This window comes from Lissotriton vulgaris, unplaced genomic scaffold (assembly GCF_964263255.1).
Source record: "Lissotriton vulgaris unplaced genomic scaffold, aLisVul1.2 SCAFFOLD_607, whole genome shotgun sequence".
Taxonomy (NCBI): Eukaryota; Metazoa; Chordata; class Amphibia; order Caudata; family Salamandridae; genus Lissotriton; species Lissotriton vulgaris.
In genome coordinates, this window is record NW_028250684.1 from 674,724 (window position 1) to 696,390 (window position 21,667).

Sequence of the window (21,667 nt, forward strand, 5' to 3'; positions counted from 1 at the left end):
TTGTGCAACTGTCTGCAGTGAAGATGTCAGGTGCCACAGAGGAAGGAACACTCCTTGGGACAATATCTCTAGCCAAACTGAACACACACAATGATTAATTGCAGAGACATTGTGATAGCACACAGATACCATGATCCACCTCATGACCATCAACAAAAAACATCTTTCAGAACCCCAAAACATTACCATGACACCAACTCAAGGCCCCTCATCACCAACATCAAGTACCTGAAATGTGATAGTGGTGAAAGTAAAATAAAATGCTTTATTCAGCAGGAAATAATAAGATTAGCAAAAATGAGTCCCCTCTCAAATAAGGCCAATGGCCAGTCCACACAAATGTCTTTGTAGGGGGACGTTGGGTAGGCCATCTACCCCAACTTGCCTGCACATGGAGTATCTAATAGGATTTGGACCCTTGGGGGGCATCATCGGGGTCAGGACCAGGCACCGCAGGGACAGTAGTGGGAAGGGTAGGTGTGGTGGGTGCAGGGGGGGACAGATCCTCCTCAGTGGCTTGTGCAGCACCAAAGGTGGAAAGAAACTCTGCGCTGCACACTGCAGCCAGTTTGTCCAGACCACCCCCTGCACCCGAGGACACTATGGGAGTTGAGGTAGAGAGCTGTGAGGGTTGCGGACTGTGACTCTGGCTGCATGTCTGTGGTCTGACCCCTGTCCCTGTGGGTGTGCCTGCAGCCCCCTGAGTGTGTGTGCCAGGCGGTGTGCGCTTCGACTTTCGTGGGGGTGTGCTGCTTGTGTCCGTTGGTGTGCGTGATCGTGTCTTCCTGCATGTGCCTTGGACAGGTATGGGAGAGGGGAGTGTGGATGGGGCCAATAGAGGGGGGGATGGACCGCTGCAGGAGGGAAACTGCTGCCGTCCTTGAGTGGTCCATGGACCTCATTATCCGACTTTGGTCAGACATCGTTGCTGACATGCCCTCCATGAACGACATCAACTGGGTTAGGATACGATTGTGGCCATGGAGGACATTCAGCATCGATGTCTGACCAACCTGTATCTGGCGGAGTATGTCCACAGGCTCCGCACTGAGGGCAGCAGGGGAGACAGGGGCAAGGGCTGCGGTGCCGTGGCGGAAGGAGACATGGGGGGCTGCACGGACAGAAGGGACCGGAGCAACTGGGAGGGTGGAGATGGGTCTGGAGGAGGCGGGACAGACACAGTGATACGGCCAGGTGTTGCGGCGTATTCCCCTTCCTCCTGGGAGTCAGAAGCGGATTCATCTGCGTGGTAGGATGTGTCGCCTTCCGACAGGTCCGCAGGCTGACTCCCTTTACCCTCCATGCCACTGGCTCCCTCTGACTCCTCAGCGCTGGTGGCACTGTGGCTGGGTCCCTCCTCCAGGTCCATGCAGCTGTCTCCTCCCGTTTCGGGTGATGATGCTGTGGGCAAGGAGAAGAAACAGAAATGCATCAGTCACCTGTATACATCTGACACATGGGCACAAAATCAATAGGTCACAGTGCAAATCATGCCATGCATCATGAGTAAAAGCATGATAACTCTGCACATCTTTGAGTCTTGTACTGCCCAGTTTGTATAGACACAATGCTACTTGGACACAAGGATACAAAGAACACACCAAGCCACAACTATAATCAGAAATACCCAGAGAAGCTAGTGTTTGTTTACAGGAGAGCAGATCAATACAATGAAGTGATGCCACCTCTTGTTCACCAAGAAAGCAACAGTAGTGGTGCCCCTCAGGGCAAACTAACCCACCTCACTCACCAAGGTGTCACCACACTCAGAGCTCTGCAAGTACATTGGTCAAAAATTACATTCAAATAAATCTTGGTGTCTTGGGACTCACAAAACTTTACACAATCGACATGTATTGAATGTGATAATTTGCCTTTTTGGGAAAAGAACACTTATGTGCCTGCATTAAAGATGTCTCACAAGAAAATGCACACTAAAAACATTTCCACATTCATTGAAAAAGCTGGCACACTTCTAAAGAAAACTCTGTTAGTAACAAATGGCATTGCAGATTGTCCATATACATAGTTCAACGGAGGTTTTGATGTCTTGACACTCATAAGTTTGTATAATCGACTACAAAGGACTTTCAAGACCCCAAGACCACTGTGGGAACATGTATATGGAGATCAAGGCACATCATTTATCACTAACACTGGCCTCTTTGAAAAGGTGCCAGCGTCTTACATGAAAGTGGAAATCTCGTTTTGTGTGCACTACCTTGTGAGACATCTATCATGCAGGCACACTAGTGTCACTTACACAATTTGTCATATTAACACATTCTAAACATGTTCAATTCTTAACAAGTGTTTTGAGTGCCAAGGTACAATCATTTATGTGACACAACCTGAAATATGTCAGTCCCCACATGGGCATCCAATCCCTGATGACACAGTCAACTCAGTCTCAGAACGCACTACAACTTACTTTTAAACAATATCTTGAATCCAGATCTATTAAAATCCTAACCTGGCTGCACGAGTATTTTTTAATCAAAGACACGAGTATTCCTGATCACTACTGCACTAACCAGGGGTACACCTCCGGGTGGAGGCAAGCATGAACACTAACCCTATGATGATGCGGTCACGTGATAAACAGTAGAGCGGAGAATCAAGATATACCGCTACACCTACCATCTGCACGGGAATGAAGGTTTTTTATTGGGACATGGAAAATAGAAAAATGCTAACCCAAGTTATGCAGCAAAAAAGTGATCCATTCCCCCATTTGATTTTTTGGATGTTTATGTAGGAAGCTGGATGGATCACAGTTTTCTTTTTCCCCCCATGTTGATTATTTGTATCACACATGAACTACATCATGCTCTGCATGAGATACACCACCATGTACACCCCCTGGGACTCACTCCAAATCACATTGCATGTCTGTCCCACCATACACAATGCCTGTTGTGACACTCACACAACAGGTGCACAGTCAAAGGTTGTGGACTCAGCACTCACTTCCTCCCCAGGTCTCCCATTCAGCTTGCTGTACTGTGGTAGGAGGCTACCCAGCAGGGCCTGGTTTTCCTCATCAGTGAAGGCTGGGGCCCTCTCCATAGTACGAGACATGAAAGGCCAAAGGATGCAGAGACAGCAGCAGTGTGGTCCGCTCCAATGTTGTGCTGGCAAGTGCTCTCTCAGGGTTTCCTGCAGCCTTAAATCAGTGCTGCTGAGGGGCTTTCAGTTCGAGGAGTACAGAGTGATAGGTCAGATTTGTTTGCATCATACGTTTCCTCCAATCCCTTTAAACATACGGCTCTGACACACATTCACATCGTTTAAAATTTGAGCTTCAGCTCAACAATCATTTTGCTACATTGTATTTTTTGGGCCAACTGACTTTTGCAGGGCACTTATTTGACACACTCAAATCCCAGTATCCATGACACCCAGGATGTGTTCACAAATTGATGCCAACGCAGGGGTACGGTGTGTTTCACATGGTGCGTTTCACACGTTGATGCCAATGCAGGGGTACGGTGCGTTTCACACTCTGATGCCAATGCAGGGGAATGGTTTGCACAAGGATGTCTATCAAGTACTTGTCATTGCATAATTTCATGTGCAGGCCCTAGGTGTGGCAGCCAGTGACATAGCGCAGGGCATCTAATCTTGTTGCACAATCGATGTGTGATGACCTGTGGACACATGTAATGTCTGATGGGGCACTATGTGGCACACATCACCTTGACACTTGTCACATGTGTATCATTAGTCAGATTTTGTAATGCACAGCAACACTGGGATGGCACAGTCATCACTACCAGCACCTGTATCATGATGCCAGGGTCTGGGTGGGGCACTTTGTCAAATGACATGTCACGCTCAGCATGACCCTATGTGACTATGTCAGGTGTGGGTCATGTGTTATATGGAGCTTGGTGTGTGTGTTCCGTAAACTGCATCTGATGTTGGTGCATCTAACATGGGTCTGTGTTGAGATGGGAATGGTTTCACATCTACGGACACCATGCCACATGTGGATTCCCACAGCTGTTGGGTCTGTGTGCATCAGACATCATATTTCCCCAGGCATACATGTCTGCGTCGTGTCAATGGCTGTTTCGTTTTGTTGTCACGTGTAGACCTTAATCGCAATGTGTTTGATATGTACATTTGACATTCCACGTGACCTGTGCGTGTACCTTGCAGTAAGCTGTCTGTATGGGATGACAACATTCAACTGCAGGTACTGTGATGTGTGTCACTCGGGGGATATCTCGTGCTGTTCACTCAGACCGGCCCAGCAGCTCATTTCAGGGCATGCCATGCCGATTTGTCAATCAACAGGTGTATCTGGCTTTTTGTAGGAGTGCCAGCAAGCTGGCATATGTGTCCTGGATGTATTGCACACGCCAGACTCCATAGTGACCTGATGTCTAGTAGCAGTTTTGCATGTCCTATGTAGATTGCCATTGATGTTGGCTGACTGTCAATCTCCATTATTCTCAAATATGTCCTGCAGGGCACCGCCTGTACCAAGGCCATCCCAAACTCGGCTACCATGAGGGAACGTGTCTGCATCCGACGTTACAGATTCACTCAACAGTTGATTCAAGAGTTGACAAACAAGCTGTCACCACATCTCCAACCGCAACACAGGTATCCTACTGTGCAGACCCCCAAGATAAAGGTGATGGCAGCCCTACATTTTTTTGCAACAGGTACGTTTCAATTAACCATAGCTGATGTTAGTGGAATGTCACAGACGATGTTCATCCGTGTCCTGCGTGATGTTTTGGCAGCCATGTTGGAGCACATTGATGAATTCATCAAATTTCCAACTCCTGAGGAGTTGAGAGATGTCAAGAGTTATTTCTATGCCCTAGGAGGGATGCCACATGTCATTGGGTCCATTGATGGGACACATGTGGCTTTGGTGCCACCGCAGGCACAGGAGCAGGCTTATCGCAACCGTAAACATTATCATTCAATAAATGTCCTTGTGGTGTGTCTTGCTAACATGCTGATTTCCCATGTTTTTGCACGTTTTCCAGGATCGGCACACGATGCATTCATCATGAGGCGTAGCAGGGTGCCACAAATAATGCTGCAGCTGCACAACGACCGGGCATGTCTTGTTGGTGGGTAAACTCAGTTTGTCCTGTGTGTTTCAGTATCTTTTTCTCTTACGGCATCTCCTGACCCACTTATTTACATGATGTATCTATGTGGAGTGGTGTGGCTCACTGGTTAGAAGCGGCAGACCTGGAAGCAGAAGAGAGCCCGGGACCAGGGTTCAATTCCCGACGCGGCAGGGTCGTGGACCAGGGCCAGCAGACTCGATAATTCTCGCCTCGGTGCCTACTCTAACCAGGGATCACACTCGGCAAATCTGGGAATTAACTTGCCTCATCTCCACAACGGCCCCCCACATACGCCGGGGATGCCTGGTTTCACCTTGGAGATACCCAGTAGGGACCATCTCACAGGGAAAGCCAGGACGGGTTTCCCAGCGGTCTACAGCGCGGAGATACCCCATGTGGGGTGATTCATGCGCTTTACAAGACATCATTACATTATATTACATGTAGGGGACTCGGGATATCCCAACATGCCACGGCTAATGACACCTCTCCACAACCCAAGAACAGCTGCAGATCAGCGGTACAATGCCCACAGGCAGACCAGGCGAGTGATTGAGAGAACATTTGGCCTCCTGAAGAGCTGATTCCGGTGCCTCGATAAGACCGGCGGATCTCTCCCATATGCACCAGACAAGGTCTGTAAGATCTTCATAGTGTGCTGCATGCTGCACAACATGGCAGTTGAGAAGGCAGTGTTACTCATCCTGGATCCTGAGGAGCAGGAACATCCACCCATTGAGGATCAAGGGCTTGGTCACGATGCAAGTGATGAGGATGATATCCAGAGTCAGCTCATACGCAACTTCTTCTCATAATTGTGAGTTACTGGGTTTGAGTGAGCAAGCTTGCAGCATTGAGTGGCATGTGTTGCAATGTGTGTGTCCAGCTGACTGTATGCAAAGTGACTTTGATGTGTGTTCTGATGTGTCACTCGAGTGCTGATGTCAGGTCACACAGTAATGCGCAATGACTTTCTTTGAGATTTGCATGTGTCCTACATTGTTCATGTTTCGTAACTGCCCTTGTCTATTGCAACGATTTTTAAAGGTGAGCTCTTGTGTGTCTCTCATTCCCAGGTTGCTATGCCTGTTGTCTGCTCGTGTCATCTTTGCCCTCCTACTGTTTCTCATGATGATTGCAACGTGGGCTGAATCGGCGTTCCATGCACAGACATGTGTATATGTCAGTTCGGGTAAGAGATCCAAACAGGCTTTTTGTTGTTGGTATGCTTTGGGAATGTGTGGGAACTGTTTCTGTGCATGTTGTAGTACCATGCATACATGTATCACCATGGATCAAATTACATGTTGCACCGACCCATGACATGACAATCCCCCTTCTTGACAGTCATCTGTATTGGAGTGTGGACTCTGGTGAAGGCATCAATGTGTGTAAACCTTGCCCCTAAAACATTGCGGATGCCACGGGTTGACATTGTGTGGGACATAACAACAACAGGCTCTATGGGGAATTGCAGCCTCTCTGTGTGCAGCAGGATGTGTTTGGCTCATCCACTTAATCATGTGTGCCAGTACAATTGGATTTCCAACATCCATGTTGTGTAGGTTTAGGCCAGGGTATGTCCCACATGTTCTGTCAACTGTCCTGTGAGTCTGGTCGTATGGATGCATTGCCCTTTGTGCCAGCATGTCATGTCACTGTCACGTCGCTTCCTCAGGGTCAATGGAGAACACTAAGGTGCAAGCCTTCTTGATAAGTGGATGAGAAATTTCATTTTCCAGAAAGCCAAGAACTTTGCGCTGATGAAGTCAGAACGTTGTTTGTAAGTGAATGTAAACGCCTCCGTGGCACCAGTCGTGTGCTGTTAATTCCAGGATTCTCTTGTGGTGTGCTGCATATCCTGGTCACGGTAGGAGTGCATTTCCGCCATCGCTCATCATTACTCTCTGTTGAGTTCCAGCCCAGCAGCTTGTCATGTTTGGCATTTCAAAGCCCAGTTGGACGAGCTGTTGACTGGCTCTTGTGGGGCTTCCTTGTGTTTAACTTATTCCCTCCCTCGTTGGACAAGCTTCTTAAGGCTCTTGCGGGGGCTGTGTCATTTTCCTTCTTAACCATCACTGATTCCCTGGGGGAACTACTGATTGTTGGCTTTGTGTGAGACGCGCAGCATCGCATTTGAATATCTGTTTATTGGACTTTATTCATACACTGTGAATTTCTTGATTACCGCATGCCTTTAATTTTGTTGAAGCAGCCTGCAGAGTGTTATACCCCCTCATATCGCTGCAATACTCTCTTACCTTTTATGTTTCTCCTGTGATCCATGTGCTAGTTGCACAATCCTTGGAACAGGATCATAGTATTGGCCATTTCTTTTGCAACTCGAACATTATCTTTGGTGTGTTATGGTGTTTCAACAACTTTACATGTGCTATGAATTCATGTGGATTGTTCATCTCGGTTTTCACAGCAGGGGCTTGTAGAGCACGTCCGGAAGAAAGCTCCAATTCCCATGGTATGAGGCTCTTCTGACTTTTTTGGGTATGTTGCTAACTGCTGGATAAGTACATGGAAACATATGGAACTGCTTTCTTTGTAAGTGTGTAGTAATGTCCTTGTTTGATCATCATATCCACTACCACTTTTCATTACTGTGATCCCAACTAGGATACAGTGGCTGTTCTTTTCCTTTACAGGTATTACTGTTACAGTATAGGTCCTGAGGTATTTTGTGATTCAGTGACAAGAAGTGTAGAATCCTTATGCTTGTTTACCTTTGTTTCAGATCTCCCTCCCTGCTGTTCCCTTCCTTTCCTTCCCTCGCCTGATCACCCTTTTGAGTCTGTCATTTCTACTCAGACCAAGGGGCTATCGGGAGATAGGGCCCTTTGAGCATCACATGTTTCTGAGGATTTAAGGCCCTGACAGTCACAGGCAGTCCTGTGCACATTGGATCACCAGCAGTACAGGTAGACTTATTACATGGCTGTTAATTTTCACAGACCAATGGCACTGGTCATGGACATTGGCTCATGCAGCATACTTGATCCGTTTGTATAGTAAATGTGTTCACCACAGTACAATGTGCCTCATCTCTGTCACCGCAGGTCTCTTGCCACTTTGCATGCGTTACCTATGGCATAATTGTCAAAGATAGTGCATATGGGAGTATGTGTACTTTGGTAACATGCATGCAGTTCTTCATGGCTAATAATCCCTATTGTGCATGAAGTGCTTGGTTGTGTATGTATTATTTGAGCTGCTGACGATGTGTGTCCTGTGCGCAGCTTGGCCTTTTGCAGCCTGATCCTGTGCCCGTCGTCTTTGGTTATTGTTCATCCTTTTTCTTTGAGTGACCCATGAGTGACCAGACACTCCTTCCTTTCCATACACCTGTTACACTGTGGATTTCTAACCTCCTTGTCCTTGTGTGCTAGTTTTTCACCCCTGCCACCATCAGGTGTTCATGCATTCCTGCTGCTGCCTCCCCTGTGGCACTGCCGCAACGAGGGCCCTGATTCTGCAACACACACGCTTCTCAGATGCTCTTGCCTCCCTCCATCCATTCTTGATGCAGAAATCAGCTTGTCTGTGACTCTGTTGCACCTACGCCGTGACAAAGGCAGCACTGTCAGCGCCTGCAACATGCACAGTGCAAGACCCTCTGGTGCTTGCATGACCCACGTAACACAACATCATGCACCAGCCACCCTCCAAGCAATTATCACCAGACAATCAACAACCTGCTGTCAGCCAATCCCTAAGCACACACACAACAGCTTTGCATGCTGGGTGTGTAACTCCTACTGCCTACACAACGCTGCCCCGCCTACCAGACCATGTCCGTACAACCAAGTCATGTGCCTCCTACTCCACACCCGCTCCGTCCACCAGCGCGCCATTGGACTCTGTTACCTCCTTAACACAACGGCCCCACAGATCACCTTCATTACAGTAACCTGGTTGAACACATCCTCAGCACATAACTTCAACATTGCCATCACAGACGGATACAAGATGTCCCGCAGGGACCACACCATCAATCCAGGAGGATGAATTGCCATTCATTCATTCATAAGTACACCCTCAGAGTCACATACAACACCAAGGACACACTCAGCATTGTCAAGCACCTGCACTTCAGGTTTCACACCAACCCCCTGACCACCCTCAGACTAACAGTCATCTACAGGCCTCCACCCAAAATTCCGCTAAAGCCATCAACAAATACATCAGCATGTAGGCCCTCACCTCCACAGACTGCATGTGGCTGGGGGACAGCAACTTCTGGCTGGAGGACAACCACACCCCCATCCTTCTTTGGTACATCAACATTTGCATCCAGTTGTCCGACAGGCAACACACTCCGCTACAGATCCCCCAAAGATGATTGATCTAAGTCACCAGAGACAAGTTGTGTGACACTCTCGGCCAGGACACTCCAATCAACGCCACCGCCAACAACCTCACACACTGGATCAGAGACTGATCCAACACTCTTGCCACATTGGCAGACTTTCCTGTGAAGCACAGCAACATTTAAGCCAACTGGGACAAGGCAGACATACTGGACTCATACAGATCTAGCCGGACTCTCGTGCAGACCTTGCAAAACAAACAACCATCAGTTACCTTTCAGCCCTGAAACCCGCCACACACAGACATCACCATATCATCTGCATGGACAAGGGGACATCCTTCAGATAGAGCCTAGACACCAACACACACAACATCAAGGAGCTCATCAGCATCGTGAGTGGACTATGTAACCCTAGCTCTCCATCCAAAAGACATCCCACCCTCGCAAGGCCAGGGGAATCCCTGGCAACATTTTACTACTGCAAGCTCATGTACATACACAACAGCCTCGCCGCACAGAGGCAGACAGCGCAATTATCCACGGGACATACACCCCCTCAGGTCCTGGACTCCCATCAGCAGCAAATACACCACCTGGCTCATGTACACCATCCACTCCGGCTCTCCATTCGGACCCTTCCCACACAACATCTCTATCACAGCATACCCCATCCTTGAAGCCCACCTTCGGCACAGCATGGATGTCTTCTTTGAGTACGCCACATTCCATGGTAGCTGGAGGCATGCAGAGACCCAGGGCCTTCTTGAACAACGGACGCCAATACCGCAGGATCTCCCGGAACGTCACCCTGCTTCTCTACCCGGCAAATGTCATCTCGAAGACAGTCAACGAGCAACTGATCAACTCCCTGTAAGCAAACACCTCCAGGCACCCCGCCCCAGACCATCTTCCAAAGTAATCAGACCATTGCAACTGGCCTCATTGCTACCACCAATGACATTTTGGACCCTGATCAACATTGCTGAGACCACCACCCTCACCCCCTTGACCTCTCAACAGTATTCTACACCATGTGCTACCACATCGTCAGATCACACATCTACAACACTGGGATCCAGAGGAGGGCCAAGGATTAAATCACCAAGTACCTCACCAGCAAGGCCCAGGGATTCAACCTCCCCCTTCAGCACGTAGTGCACTGGGCTCATCTGGCCCATTCCCCAGGGCTCATCTCTCAGCGTGACGATCTTCAATGTCTCCATGACCCCCCTCTCCACCATCACATGCGCACACGACCTCATAATCATGTCCTATGCCATTGACACACAGCTGCTCCTCACCCTCACCAAAGACCCAGCCACTCACAGATCCAACCTTCAAGAAGGCATGAGGTCCGTTGACAAATGGATGAACATCAGCCACCTGAGGCTGGACTTGGACAAGACTGAGGTCATCACCTGAGGATTGTCCCTTTACGGCTGGGACAACTCCTTGTGTCACACCGGCCTGGGCAGCACACCAGCACCCAGTGGCCACGCACGCAAGCTGCTGCATCGTAGACTCCTCGCTCACAATAACCATGCAACTCAGCACCATCTCTACCTCATGCTGCAACAGCCTCCGCATGCTGCAAATGATCCTCAGATAGATCCACTCCTAGGCAAGACAGACAGTCACCCAGGTCCACAACACCAGCCGGCTCAACTACGGCAACACCCTCTATGCAGGAACAACAGCCAGACTCCAGGAGGACTTGTACACATCCAGGGTGCATCGGCACACCTCATCCTCAACATCCCCTGCCACAGCCACATGACCGTCCACCTGAGATACCTACAATAGGCTCACTGTCAACTGCAGATTCACCTTCAGACTCCTCAGCCACACTCAGGAGGCACTCCACAACCCCAGACCCAAATATTTGCATGGAAGTCTCTCATCCAACACCCCAATGCCCCAACTCCGTCCAGCCAACCTTGCCCTGGCCAACATACATCAAATCTACAGAACAACTGCATGCAGGAGATAGTTCTCAACCTCACCAAACAGACCTGGGACTCCCTCCCCGGGCACCTCCACATGACCCGTGACCTCTATGCCTTCATGATGCTCTTCCAAACCGGTCTGTCCGCGCAATATGGCAAGCCCTCTCCCTCAGCAGCTTGAAACCATCACGGGTGAGTATTGCACTCCATGTATGTATTTGATGATACATTGTGACCTACATGTGTCCTCGACCGGACTCAGATCCCAGTGTATGGATGGCTTGAGTTTGTTCCACACTCAGGCATACTTTGACATATCCCTACACGTATGTTGTAGACTCATGCTAAATGACTGCAACATCAAGTTCACTTGTGAGTGTTTTGTTTATTTCTCAGTCAGGTGCAGGAATTGTGAGTAAGTGATAGGTGCTGTACAAAAATGCCGGGAATCCAAAGTTCACAGAGGGAGATGTGATGCCTTGTAGTTGGAGTCACCAGAGTCCAGACCACAGTGCTTGGCATCATTGTTCAGACTGCAACCAGCAAGTCCATGTGGTTGAGTAGGACAGTCATTGAGGTGATACTGTTGCACACAAAGTCCAGGTGCCAGACCAGGTGACCTGGGAGATACGCATGGCCAGCTGCCTCTCACTGTCCTTTCCGTGGACGACCCACCTTCCTTGGGGGACTCTCATATGTAGGCCTTGACGATGCATGGGACGCTCCGTTGGATGATTCCTCCTCCTCCTCCCTTCCTGTGCCTGGTGGCGGTCTTCAACTCGAGGTGTCTGGCCTGGTGACACAGGGAGGGTGCTCCATGTTGTCAGTGATCCAACGGAGTGAATGGCTTATGTCCCGTTGTAAGGCCAGGAGCTCAGCCAGTCTTGCCTCCATCCGTCCTTGGTGTTCTTGTTGAATGGCGTGTTGCTCGGCCTGCAGGTTTTTTTATCTCTGTGAGGGTCCCCACTACCTGGCTATTCTCCCTGGTGTCCCGCTGGTATGCATCCATGATGTTGCGGAGTTCAGACATACCAGGCCCTGCAGCTGGCTGGTCAGGTTCTCGCCTCCGCCTGGTGCCACTCCCACCACCCCTGCCCACACAAGCCTGGCCTGCCGTTGTGGGCACATCAGGTCGACGGGAACCCTGAGTGATGGCAATGGTGGTGTTGTTTGCCACCTCCTGGGTGCACGCCGAACCTTGTCCCTCATTGTCAGACTGGCTCAGTTGTTCAATGTGGGCAGGGCTCTGAGATGTCTGCTGGGATCTGGCGGGAATGGTGGTGGTGGCTGGCGCAGATATCACTGATCCAGGTGCTGCAGGGGTTGGGGCACCAGAGGTGCCAGGTCGGTCGGGGTCATCCGTGGAGTGGTGAGAGGCGTCGCTGTCGGTGGGTTCAGGGTCCTGCTGAGCCTGGGACTGTGAATCATCTCCCCCATTGTTGGGGGTAGGTTCCACACGTTGCCCTGTGGGTGTGAGAAACAGACAATGTTAAGGCCATTTAATGCAACATCCATTTTTCATACACATTGTAGTTGGAACTGTTCCACCTGGTAGTTGTCCATGCTTTGGATTGTACTCAGTGTTCACTTGTGGATGGGTAAGTTGTGGGGTCAGATTGATATGTGCTCCAGATTCATTGACATGTGGGGGCATATTTACAATAACTGGCACAGCCCTGCATATCAGCAGGGATTCACCAGTCATTGTGCACCACAGCTATGCCAGTACATATGCAACATATTCACATTGTGGAGCACCATGGTGGAAAAACGGCACAGCTGCGTCACAAATCTGTGCCGTATAAGTAGCGCATTGCTGGAGTTGCGTCTCCAGCGCAACGCAGCTCCAGCAAAGGTCTGTGGGGCCCTATCTGCACGATGCTGCTTCAATCCTTACACCTGCATCATGCATGCACAGGGTTTTGACGCGGCATGTGCTTAAAAGTGAGAGTGAAATCTTGTAGATTTCACATAGTCACTTTTGGGAGGCGCGGCTGCGCCATAATGCCCACCCCTCCCCCCTGTACCAGAACACCTACTTCTGGTGCAGGGCTTTAGAACGTGACACATCTCCCAGATGTGTCACCTTGTAAATACCCAGCACCACTGCTGTGTCACAAAGGTGACGCAACAGCGGTGTGAAAGAAGCACAAGGGGCTTTAGAATCTGCACCGTGCATTTGTTACTTCGATGCTTCATCAGATCTGAATTGGTTTTGTTGTGTTACATGACCATTGTGACAGTGGGGCACTCCATTGCCTGTCCCAGGAGGGTATGTTTGTTTAAGGGGTGTGTGTGACAGGTCGTGCTGGTAGTTGGAGTCTGAGTTGGCACTGGGCCACCCTCGTGGTGTGGCTGTCCCCCCATGGAGCATGCTGCCATGACAGTTGTTGTGAGTTACTGTCCAAGATATCGGACCTTGTTGTCCTGGTGTTTGTGTTTGTACTGGTCACAAGAGGCCATTGTGCTGCCTACACCAGGACCCAGTGTCAGCTATCTTGTCAGTACTTTCCCACTCCCTGTGCATTGAGCATGGTGCATGGGTATGTACCTGGGCCATATGGGATGAGGGCAATTGTGCATGGGCGTCCACAGACATGTATCTAGGGGTGGGCAGACTTTTAAGTTCATCACCATCCCCCTTGCACCCTTCTCACCCTCCCCCTTGCAGCCTTCTTGCCCTCTGCCTTGCAGCCTTCTTGCCCTCTGCCTTGCAGCCTTCTCGCCCTCTGCCTTGCACCCTTCTCCCCTCCCACTTGCATCCTTCTCGCACTCTGCTTGCAGCCTTCTCCCCCCCCTTCTCCCCACAATTCCGTAAACACCTCAAGACCTATTTGTTCACGAAGTCTTTTGAATAATACTCCTTCAGCTCTCCCAGCCTTTTAGCCCCGGATCCTGTTAGATTTAGCGCCAAGAAACCGCTGGTATACGTGCGCTCTACAAGTAATTTTAAACTCAAACTCAAACTCTGCCTTACAGCCTTCTCGCCCTCCCCCTTGCAGCCTTCTCACCCTCCCACTTGCATCCTTCTCGCCTTCTGCCTTGCACCCTTCTCCCCTCCCACTTGCATCCTTCTCACCCTCTACCTTGCACCCTTCTCCCCTCTGCCTTGCAGTCTTCTCCCCTCTGCCTTGCAGCCTTCTCGCCCCCTGCCTTGCAGCCTTCTCGCCCCCTGCCTTGCAGCCGTCTCGCCCCCTGCCTTGCAGCCTTCTCGCCCTCTGCCTTGCAGCCTTCTCGCCCTCTGCCTTGCATCCGTCTCGCCTCCTGCCTTGCACCCTTCTCACCCTCTCCTTTGCACCCTTCTCGCCCTCCCTCTTGCATCCTTCTTGCCCCCTGCCTTGCACCCTTCTCTCCTCTGCCTTGCAATCTTCTCGCCCCCGCCTTGCACCCTTCTCGCCCTCTGCCTTGCACCCTTCTCGCCACTACCTTGCACCCTTCCCACCCAATGGAGGGGGCTGCCCCCTGGAACAATGGCACCATTTCAAAAGCATGATGGACTAGGGCCGGCCCTGACTGGGCCCAGACCAGACGCATTGGCCATCGGGGCGCAAGAGCACCCTTGCCCCCCCCCCTGGCAGACGTCCATGCAATTGGGTCTGATTTTGAGTCCCACAATGCATTTTGTGACACCCACCCTCCCAGCATACTGGACATCCATTTTTTGGTCTATGCTTCCTGCAGCATGGGACATAGCATGACCTTGCTTTCTCAATGAGGCATACACGTTAGTGGCATTAGCGTTGTTTTTGCATGTAGTTGTGGGCGGTGGGCACTGGGGGGCTTGGTGTGGGCATTTTTTGCACTTGGGCTGTGGATGCCATTAAACCCATGTTACATGCCTTGTTTGTGTACTCACCAGGTTCTACGACTCCTTCAATTCCTTGTACTCCCACCGGTGGTAGCAGGGCCATGACCTTCTTCTCCCAGGGATGGTACTGTACTGGTCTGCGGGGACCACCACCTCCAGTGATCTGGCTCTGGGTGGACTCCTCGTCCACCTTCCACTTGATCATCCTCCGCAGATCGTACCACCTGGCCTGGCACTCCTTCCTGGTACGTCTGATGGTTGCAACAGCATTCACCCTATTGACTATCCTCTCCCACAGGCGTGTTTTCTCAGCTATGCTGGTCCGTCTGACCGACCGATGCCCCAAAGAGCTGTGGCTTGACTCTGATGACTTCATCTACAAGGATCTCCGTCTCCTCCTTTAGGAACTTTGGATTCTTCTGTGCGGACATGGTGTGGGGTGACTGTGTGTATGGATGTGGGTGTGTGGGTCTGAATGTGAATGGGGGTGTGGGTCTGAATTTGATTGGGGGTATGTGCCAAGGTGGATGTGTGCAGTTGGTGGTGTGTTGTCTGTGTCTCTTGCTAATGGTGTATGTTGCAAAGGATCAGGTTTGCGTGTGTGGTCCCTTTTTATTGGTCCATTTATGAGTGGGGCTTAGTTTGAATTTTTGGTAGGTGTGTTATAAGGGGTGGTTCTGAGGTAGGCCCTCTGTTTGCCTGTTTGGATCTGGCCAGGACATTCATTTCCATGGTTTGTACACTGGAGACGTGTTTTGTGGTGTTGTGTGAGTCGTTTTCTGCCTCCTTGTGCTGATTTTAGGGGTTTGCGTGCGCTTCGTTCAGTGTGGGTTCGATTCGTATTTGCGGCTCGCTCATACGCGACGTTTTTACGGGGTTCACATGTGCTTCGTATTTGCTTTTGTGGTTCGCTCATACGCGATGTTTTTATGGGGTTCGCGTGCGTTTCGTATTTGCTTTTGTGGTTCGCTCATACGCAACGTTTTACGGGGTTCGCGTGCGCTTCGTATTTGCTTTTGTGGTTCGCTCATACGCAACGTTTTTACGGGGTTCGCGTGCACTCCGTATTTGCTTTTGTGGCTCGCTCATATGCAACGTTTTTACGGGGTTCGTATGCACTTCGTTCAGTGTGGGTTCGTAGTTTACTGTACGAATCGCAGATCATACGCAATGTTTTCCGTACAAATCGCATTCTGGTTCCGGATCGTACTTGTCGGGTCGTACAGCATGTTTACAATTTGTATGGTTCACCGTGAGCGTCCGTATCATACGGATTTTCCCTTGCTTTTTCGTAAGGTTCGCACAGATTTGGACGTATTTTTTTCATACGGATTGTACTACGCAATTCAGACGGATTTGTACAATTCGTACGGAAACGGCAATAATTACGAATCGTCGTACGGATTTGTTTCCCGAATTGGAATCGACCCCTTTATGTCTGTAGAGCCTGCACCATCTCAAAACTACACCCCTATTTCAATGCACTACATTATTGGCCTGTTGCTAGGGTTGCCATATGGCCAGGTTTAGAGCTGCATAAATGGACTCTAATGTCCCTGCTGGCACGACATTAGAAAAGTTACCTACATCTGGTATTCTTTCTCTTCATCAGTACATAGTTTACACAGTAAATTTCCTTTTTTTTTTCCTAGAGTTTTATATAGCGCGAACTCCACCCGAAGATATCCGGTATCAGAGCGCTTTACATGAGCACCAGTTTCATTATAGATGGACACCTTTATTTTCTGTTACGCACGGGGAGATTAAGTGATTTGCCCAGTATAACAGGATGCGGAGCGTCTTTGCCGAGACTTGAACCCGGATCCTCAGCTGCTAGGTGGACCGCTCTAGCAGTGGATCACTGACAAAATATCGAAGGGGAAAAAAAAAATAAAAAAAATAAAAATAAAAAAACGACCTACAAAAATATCAGAGCGATAATATTGATGTCAAGAATATCGACATCCTATCTACATCATGGTAAGTATACAAATATCGGAAAAAAATATTGATGTCAAAAATGACGTTATAAAAAAATATTGTTTTTTTTAATTGAAAAAAATATGTAAAATAAACTAAATAATTCTCATAAATATGATAAACATAGTAACAAATAGTATATAATGTTTAAAATTAGTAATATATATATATTTGTAACTTATTAAAACATTAATTAAACTGATACATATAACATAATATATATACTTACTTAATAATCAGTTTTAATAATTATTTTAATAACTTATAAATAATTTTAAACATTAATTTTATACTACATTAGCCAAAATAAGACAAAAAATATTAAATAGCAGAGGGAATAAAACTATTATTCCAACTCCCAAAAAAAAAACTGTACGAAAAATGTTGGATAGCGAAAGGGCAAAAATTACGATTCCCACTCCAGAGAGTGCAACAGTAAGGGAAGTGTTGGATAGCGTAGGGGTAAAAATTACTATTCCAACACCAGAGAGTGCAACAGTAGGGAAAGTGTTGGACAGCGTAGGGGTAAAAATTACTATTCCAACTCCATATAGTGCAACAGTAGGGAAAGTGTTGGATAGCGTAGGGGTAAAAATTACTATTCCCACTCCAGAGAATGCAGCAGTAGGGAAAGTGATGGATAGCGTAAGGGTAAAAATTACTATTTCCACTCCAAAGAGTGCAACAGCAGGGAAAGTGTTGAATAGCGTAGGGGTAAAAATTACTATTCCAACTCCAGAGAGTGCAATAGTAGGGAAAGTGTTGGATAGCGTAGGGGTAAAAACTACTATTCCAACTCCATAGAGTGCAACAGTAGGGAAAGTGTTGGATAGCGTAGAAGTTAAAAATAACATACTTAGAAATAAATTAGTTTTAAAATAATTATAAAATTAATTATTAAATAAATCCAAACTATTTACAAATACCAATAAATAATTATTAAAAACATACTTACCAATGAATAATTAACTAATAAATTAATAATCAATACCAATTAATATTAATGAATAACTATTACAAATTAATAAATATTGAATAACATACTTTTTATAACAAAACCATTCATTATAAAAAAGTAATTACCAATTAACATATAGTGAACAATTAAATAATTGTGTATTCCAAAAATATTATTAAACATTAGTTACCAATTAATAATGATGTATTAGTAAATTAATTAAAAAGAGCAATAAATAATATTTCGTAATATTTAATTACCAATTAATGATTAAACAATAAAATAATTTTCATAACCAAAAATTATACGTTTAAATAATTACCAATTAATAATTAATGTCTAATAAATCAATCAATACCCAACAATAAATTCAATAATTACTTAATTAGATATCAATTACTTTACAAACTATTCCCCTATAAACGCACAACACACTCCAACATTAAAATAATAAACTTAACATAATTATCGATTAATCAATTAATAAGAATGAATTACCAATTAATACAAATTAATTACCAATTAATTTATTAACAATGATATAAAATTAATACCAATTGGTGAAAATAAATTACTTAATTACATTTAAATTACTTACCACCCTATTCCCCTATAAACCCATAGCCTGCTACGGTACTAAAATACAAAATTAACTTAAAATAACATTAACATATAAAAATTGTATACATATATTTTAAAACCAGTAGAACACTTAAACGAAATATAACACATACATATTAAATACATAATAAAATATATAACAATCATATACATATCGCTATTAGTAACCGATATTAGTAGCATCAATATTATTAACATCGATATTTTTGAAATCGATATTACTAACTTCGATATTACTTACATCGATATAAAAAAAAAATCTAAAAAAAAATCGATATTACTTACCTTAGGGTCGATATTCTGTCGATCGATATTCTTAACATCGATATTATCACCTCAATATTATTGTAGTTCAATATTTTATTTTGGCTATTTTGGCTGCTCACCATCCTCTCCCTCAATATAAATGTTAGAATGCACTTTACAATGTGTTCTTCAGCTACCCTAATGACCCAATAGATAATTTAAGAAAAATAAAGACAGAGAGGCCATGTTACAATAAATACAGACATTTCCAAAATCTTTAAATAGTGAACTGATGGCCGGTGTTTCTCACTAGAAAAGGTGGCAGCCCAAAACCATACTATGCCGTTACTGGGGACAACACACAGCTCTTACAACCCCTCTTAACTCGAAAATAATAGTTTTGACCCTTTTCCCCTGGGGTGGTGCTTGATTCTCCATGCCAGATGATATGGGAGCATTCATAAACAAGCATTGGCATAGCCATTAGGTCTCGCCTTTGGGACCTTATAAGTGTTTAGCCATGCAACAGTGGATGTTGTTGCACCAAGGATATTGTGCTGGATAACTAAACACTTATAAGGTCCCAAAGGCGAGACCTATTGGCTATGTCAATGCTTGTTATTTCATGCGGCAGGCAGCAGCACACAACTGTTGTGTACTGCATACTTTGAACTGACTGATCTGTAGGTGTCTGAGTTTAAATTAGGGATCGATGTTGAAATATGGCATGGTTTAGATCGCTGAAGCGGAGGCAGAATGCAGTGTGAGATTCTCACAGTGCCTGTCAGCAGGTCATAGAGGCGAGCAGACTGCAGGCACATCCAATCTGTGACCTTTCTGTAGGCACACGGAGTGACAGTCGCAAACATGCCTATGGTAATAGTGGGAAAATATGAGATATGTAGATGGAGGATTTAAGAAGGATGTGGGAAGAAAAATGGCAAAAGCATCTTGAGTGAGAGACTGCGGAGGATAGTGGAGAACAAGAGTGCCTGAGCCACCCTGAAAGGCCACTACCCACTGTCCCACAGATCTTAGTAAGGTATAATTCACACTTATATTTGCCTAATTGTAACATTCGAATTATTCGAAACAAAGTTGTTCTTCCTTTATTTGATGCAGCTAACAAGCATTGACAACACTAATAGGTAGCTTTGGTGTAGATATGCAAGTTTGTTGATGTGTGACCTGTCTGGATGCGATAAAAAAACTCAGAAGCATTTAGACACTGGTCAGGCGGCATGCTATGTAATGCACACTATGTTAGTTTACATGTTTTTAAGCCAAAACTCTTGGGAAGGGTTCCTAGCTTGTGTTTCTATGACCACGCCCCATTTAGAGGTTTCTCACGGTAACCAACTTGAACACTGTTTTCCTCCCACTTAAAGCACTTGGGGGCGACATACCCACAGCCCTTCTAAGATAGACCCAGTTACAACCCTTTTAAGAAGACTAAAGTTACCCACAGCCCTACTGGGAGAGACTCAGAGTTAGTCCTTCTAAAAGTGACACAAGTTACTTACAGTCCTCCTAAGTGGGGCACAGAGTTACCCATAGCCCTTCTGGGAGGGACACACCCCATGTGGCAACCCCCTTTTGTGGGAACACAATCGGCAGTCCTTTTGAGGGGATACGGCTGCCCGGGCTACAGCCTTTCAGGAAGAGTCACCTCTGACCCACGACCGAGACGAGGCAAAGGGGTGGGCTCGATTCTTTGCAGATAAGTAAGGGCAGACAACTCACTATTGTGTGAAAATGCTGTCTCTGTGCGACTGGCATTTTATGTTGGCCAATTACTGAGCAGGAAATCCGGGTGCTCCCAATACAAATGACTTTGATGTCGATTTACAGCTTACTGGTCAGAAAGTATGAGTGGGGTTGGGGAAGGTAATTTAAAGATATCTGTCTCTTGAGTTGAAGTTGGTGTCCCTAGGACAAATTGTGACGGGCGTGAAAGGTGGGCCGGTTCTTGAGGGGATGGGAGGGCCTAGACACGGACCGGTAGAGTGGCCACCGTGGGCCAAGATAATGTGTCTGAGAGGGGGCGAGTGGGGTGGTGGTCCCAGTGCAGACTAAAAGGACCTCCTGGTTTGTCAAGTGTCACGTATTTTGTGTAACCCCCATCTCGGATCCCGCCGATTCTTGGGTATTGTAGCAGCAAATGGCCTCATTGGATTGATGCAGAATTCCCAAGCGAGTGGCTGTGGACTCGCTTGTACCTCAGCCGGAGCCTGGACTATGCGACAGTTCCCGCCCCAGCCCATCAGACATTTAAGAGGCACCGGCCTAGTCCTCAGTGACCGGGTCCATGATTCACTGGGGGTCTTGTTCGTGTCTCTCCGGGCTCCCTTTACCAGCTCATTTACACATTGGCAGAGCGTGGGGCGAGTCATTCGACAGGTTGGGTGTCAGAGCACCCTCTTCTGGCGGGACACCGTGACATCAGTCCTGGGCTGTCGTTTTTCAAATCACTCCATTCCGGGGATTGTAGCTGTTTGCTTCAGTTGAAACAATTACTCCACCATCCCTAATAAGGCAATTTTTAAAAGGAAATCCCAGACCAAAAAAACAGTTTCCTGCCGAAGTGGTGTAGAACTTCCTGGCAACCTTGTCTTTGCTGTAAAATGTTACCCCTGCAAATACCTAAAAAAATCTTTGAGCATATTTATTTCCATTCTAACAACTCTT

The 21,667-nt window shown here is 47.1% G+C and overlaps 1 protein-coding gene across 2 annotated transcripts in view; it reads right to left on the reverse strand.

Annotated features, from left to right (window-relative positions):
• Positions 1–245: 245 nt before the first annotated feature.
• LOC147663162 (uncharacterized) overlaps positions 246–21,667 on the reverse strand; it is a 92,095-nt gene continuing 70,673 nt past the window's right edge. Inside the window, exon 6 of one of the 2 annotated variants that reach the window (XM_086950622.1) lies at positions 246–1,401. In XM_086950622.1, coding sequence (XP_086806748.1) covers positions 916–1,401 — 486 coding nt within the window. In that variant the 3' untranslated portion in view covers positions 246–915. Of the gene's footprint in view, positions 1,402–11,750; positions 12,831–21,667 lie in introns of those variants that run through there. The other variant, XM_086950623.1, reaches the window with a different exon arrangement.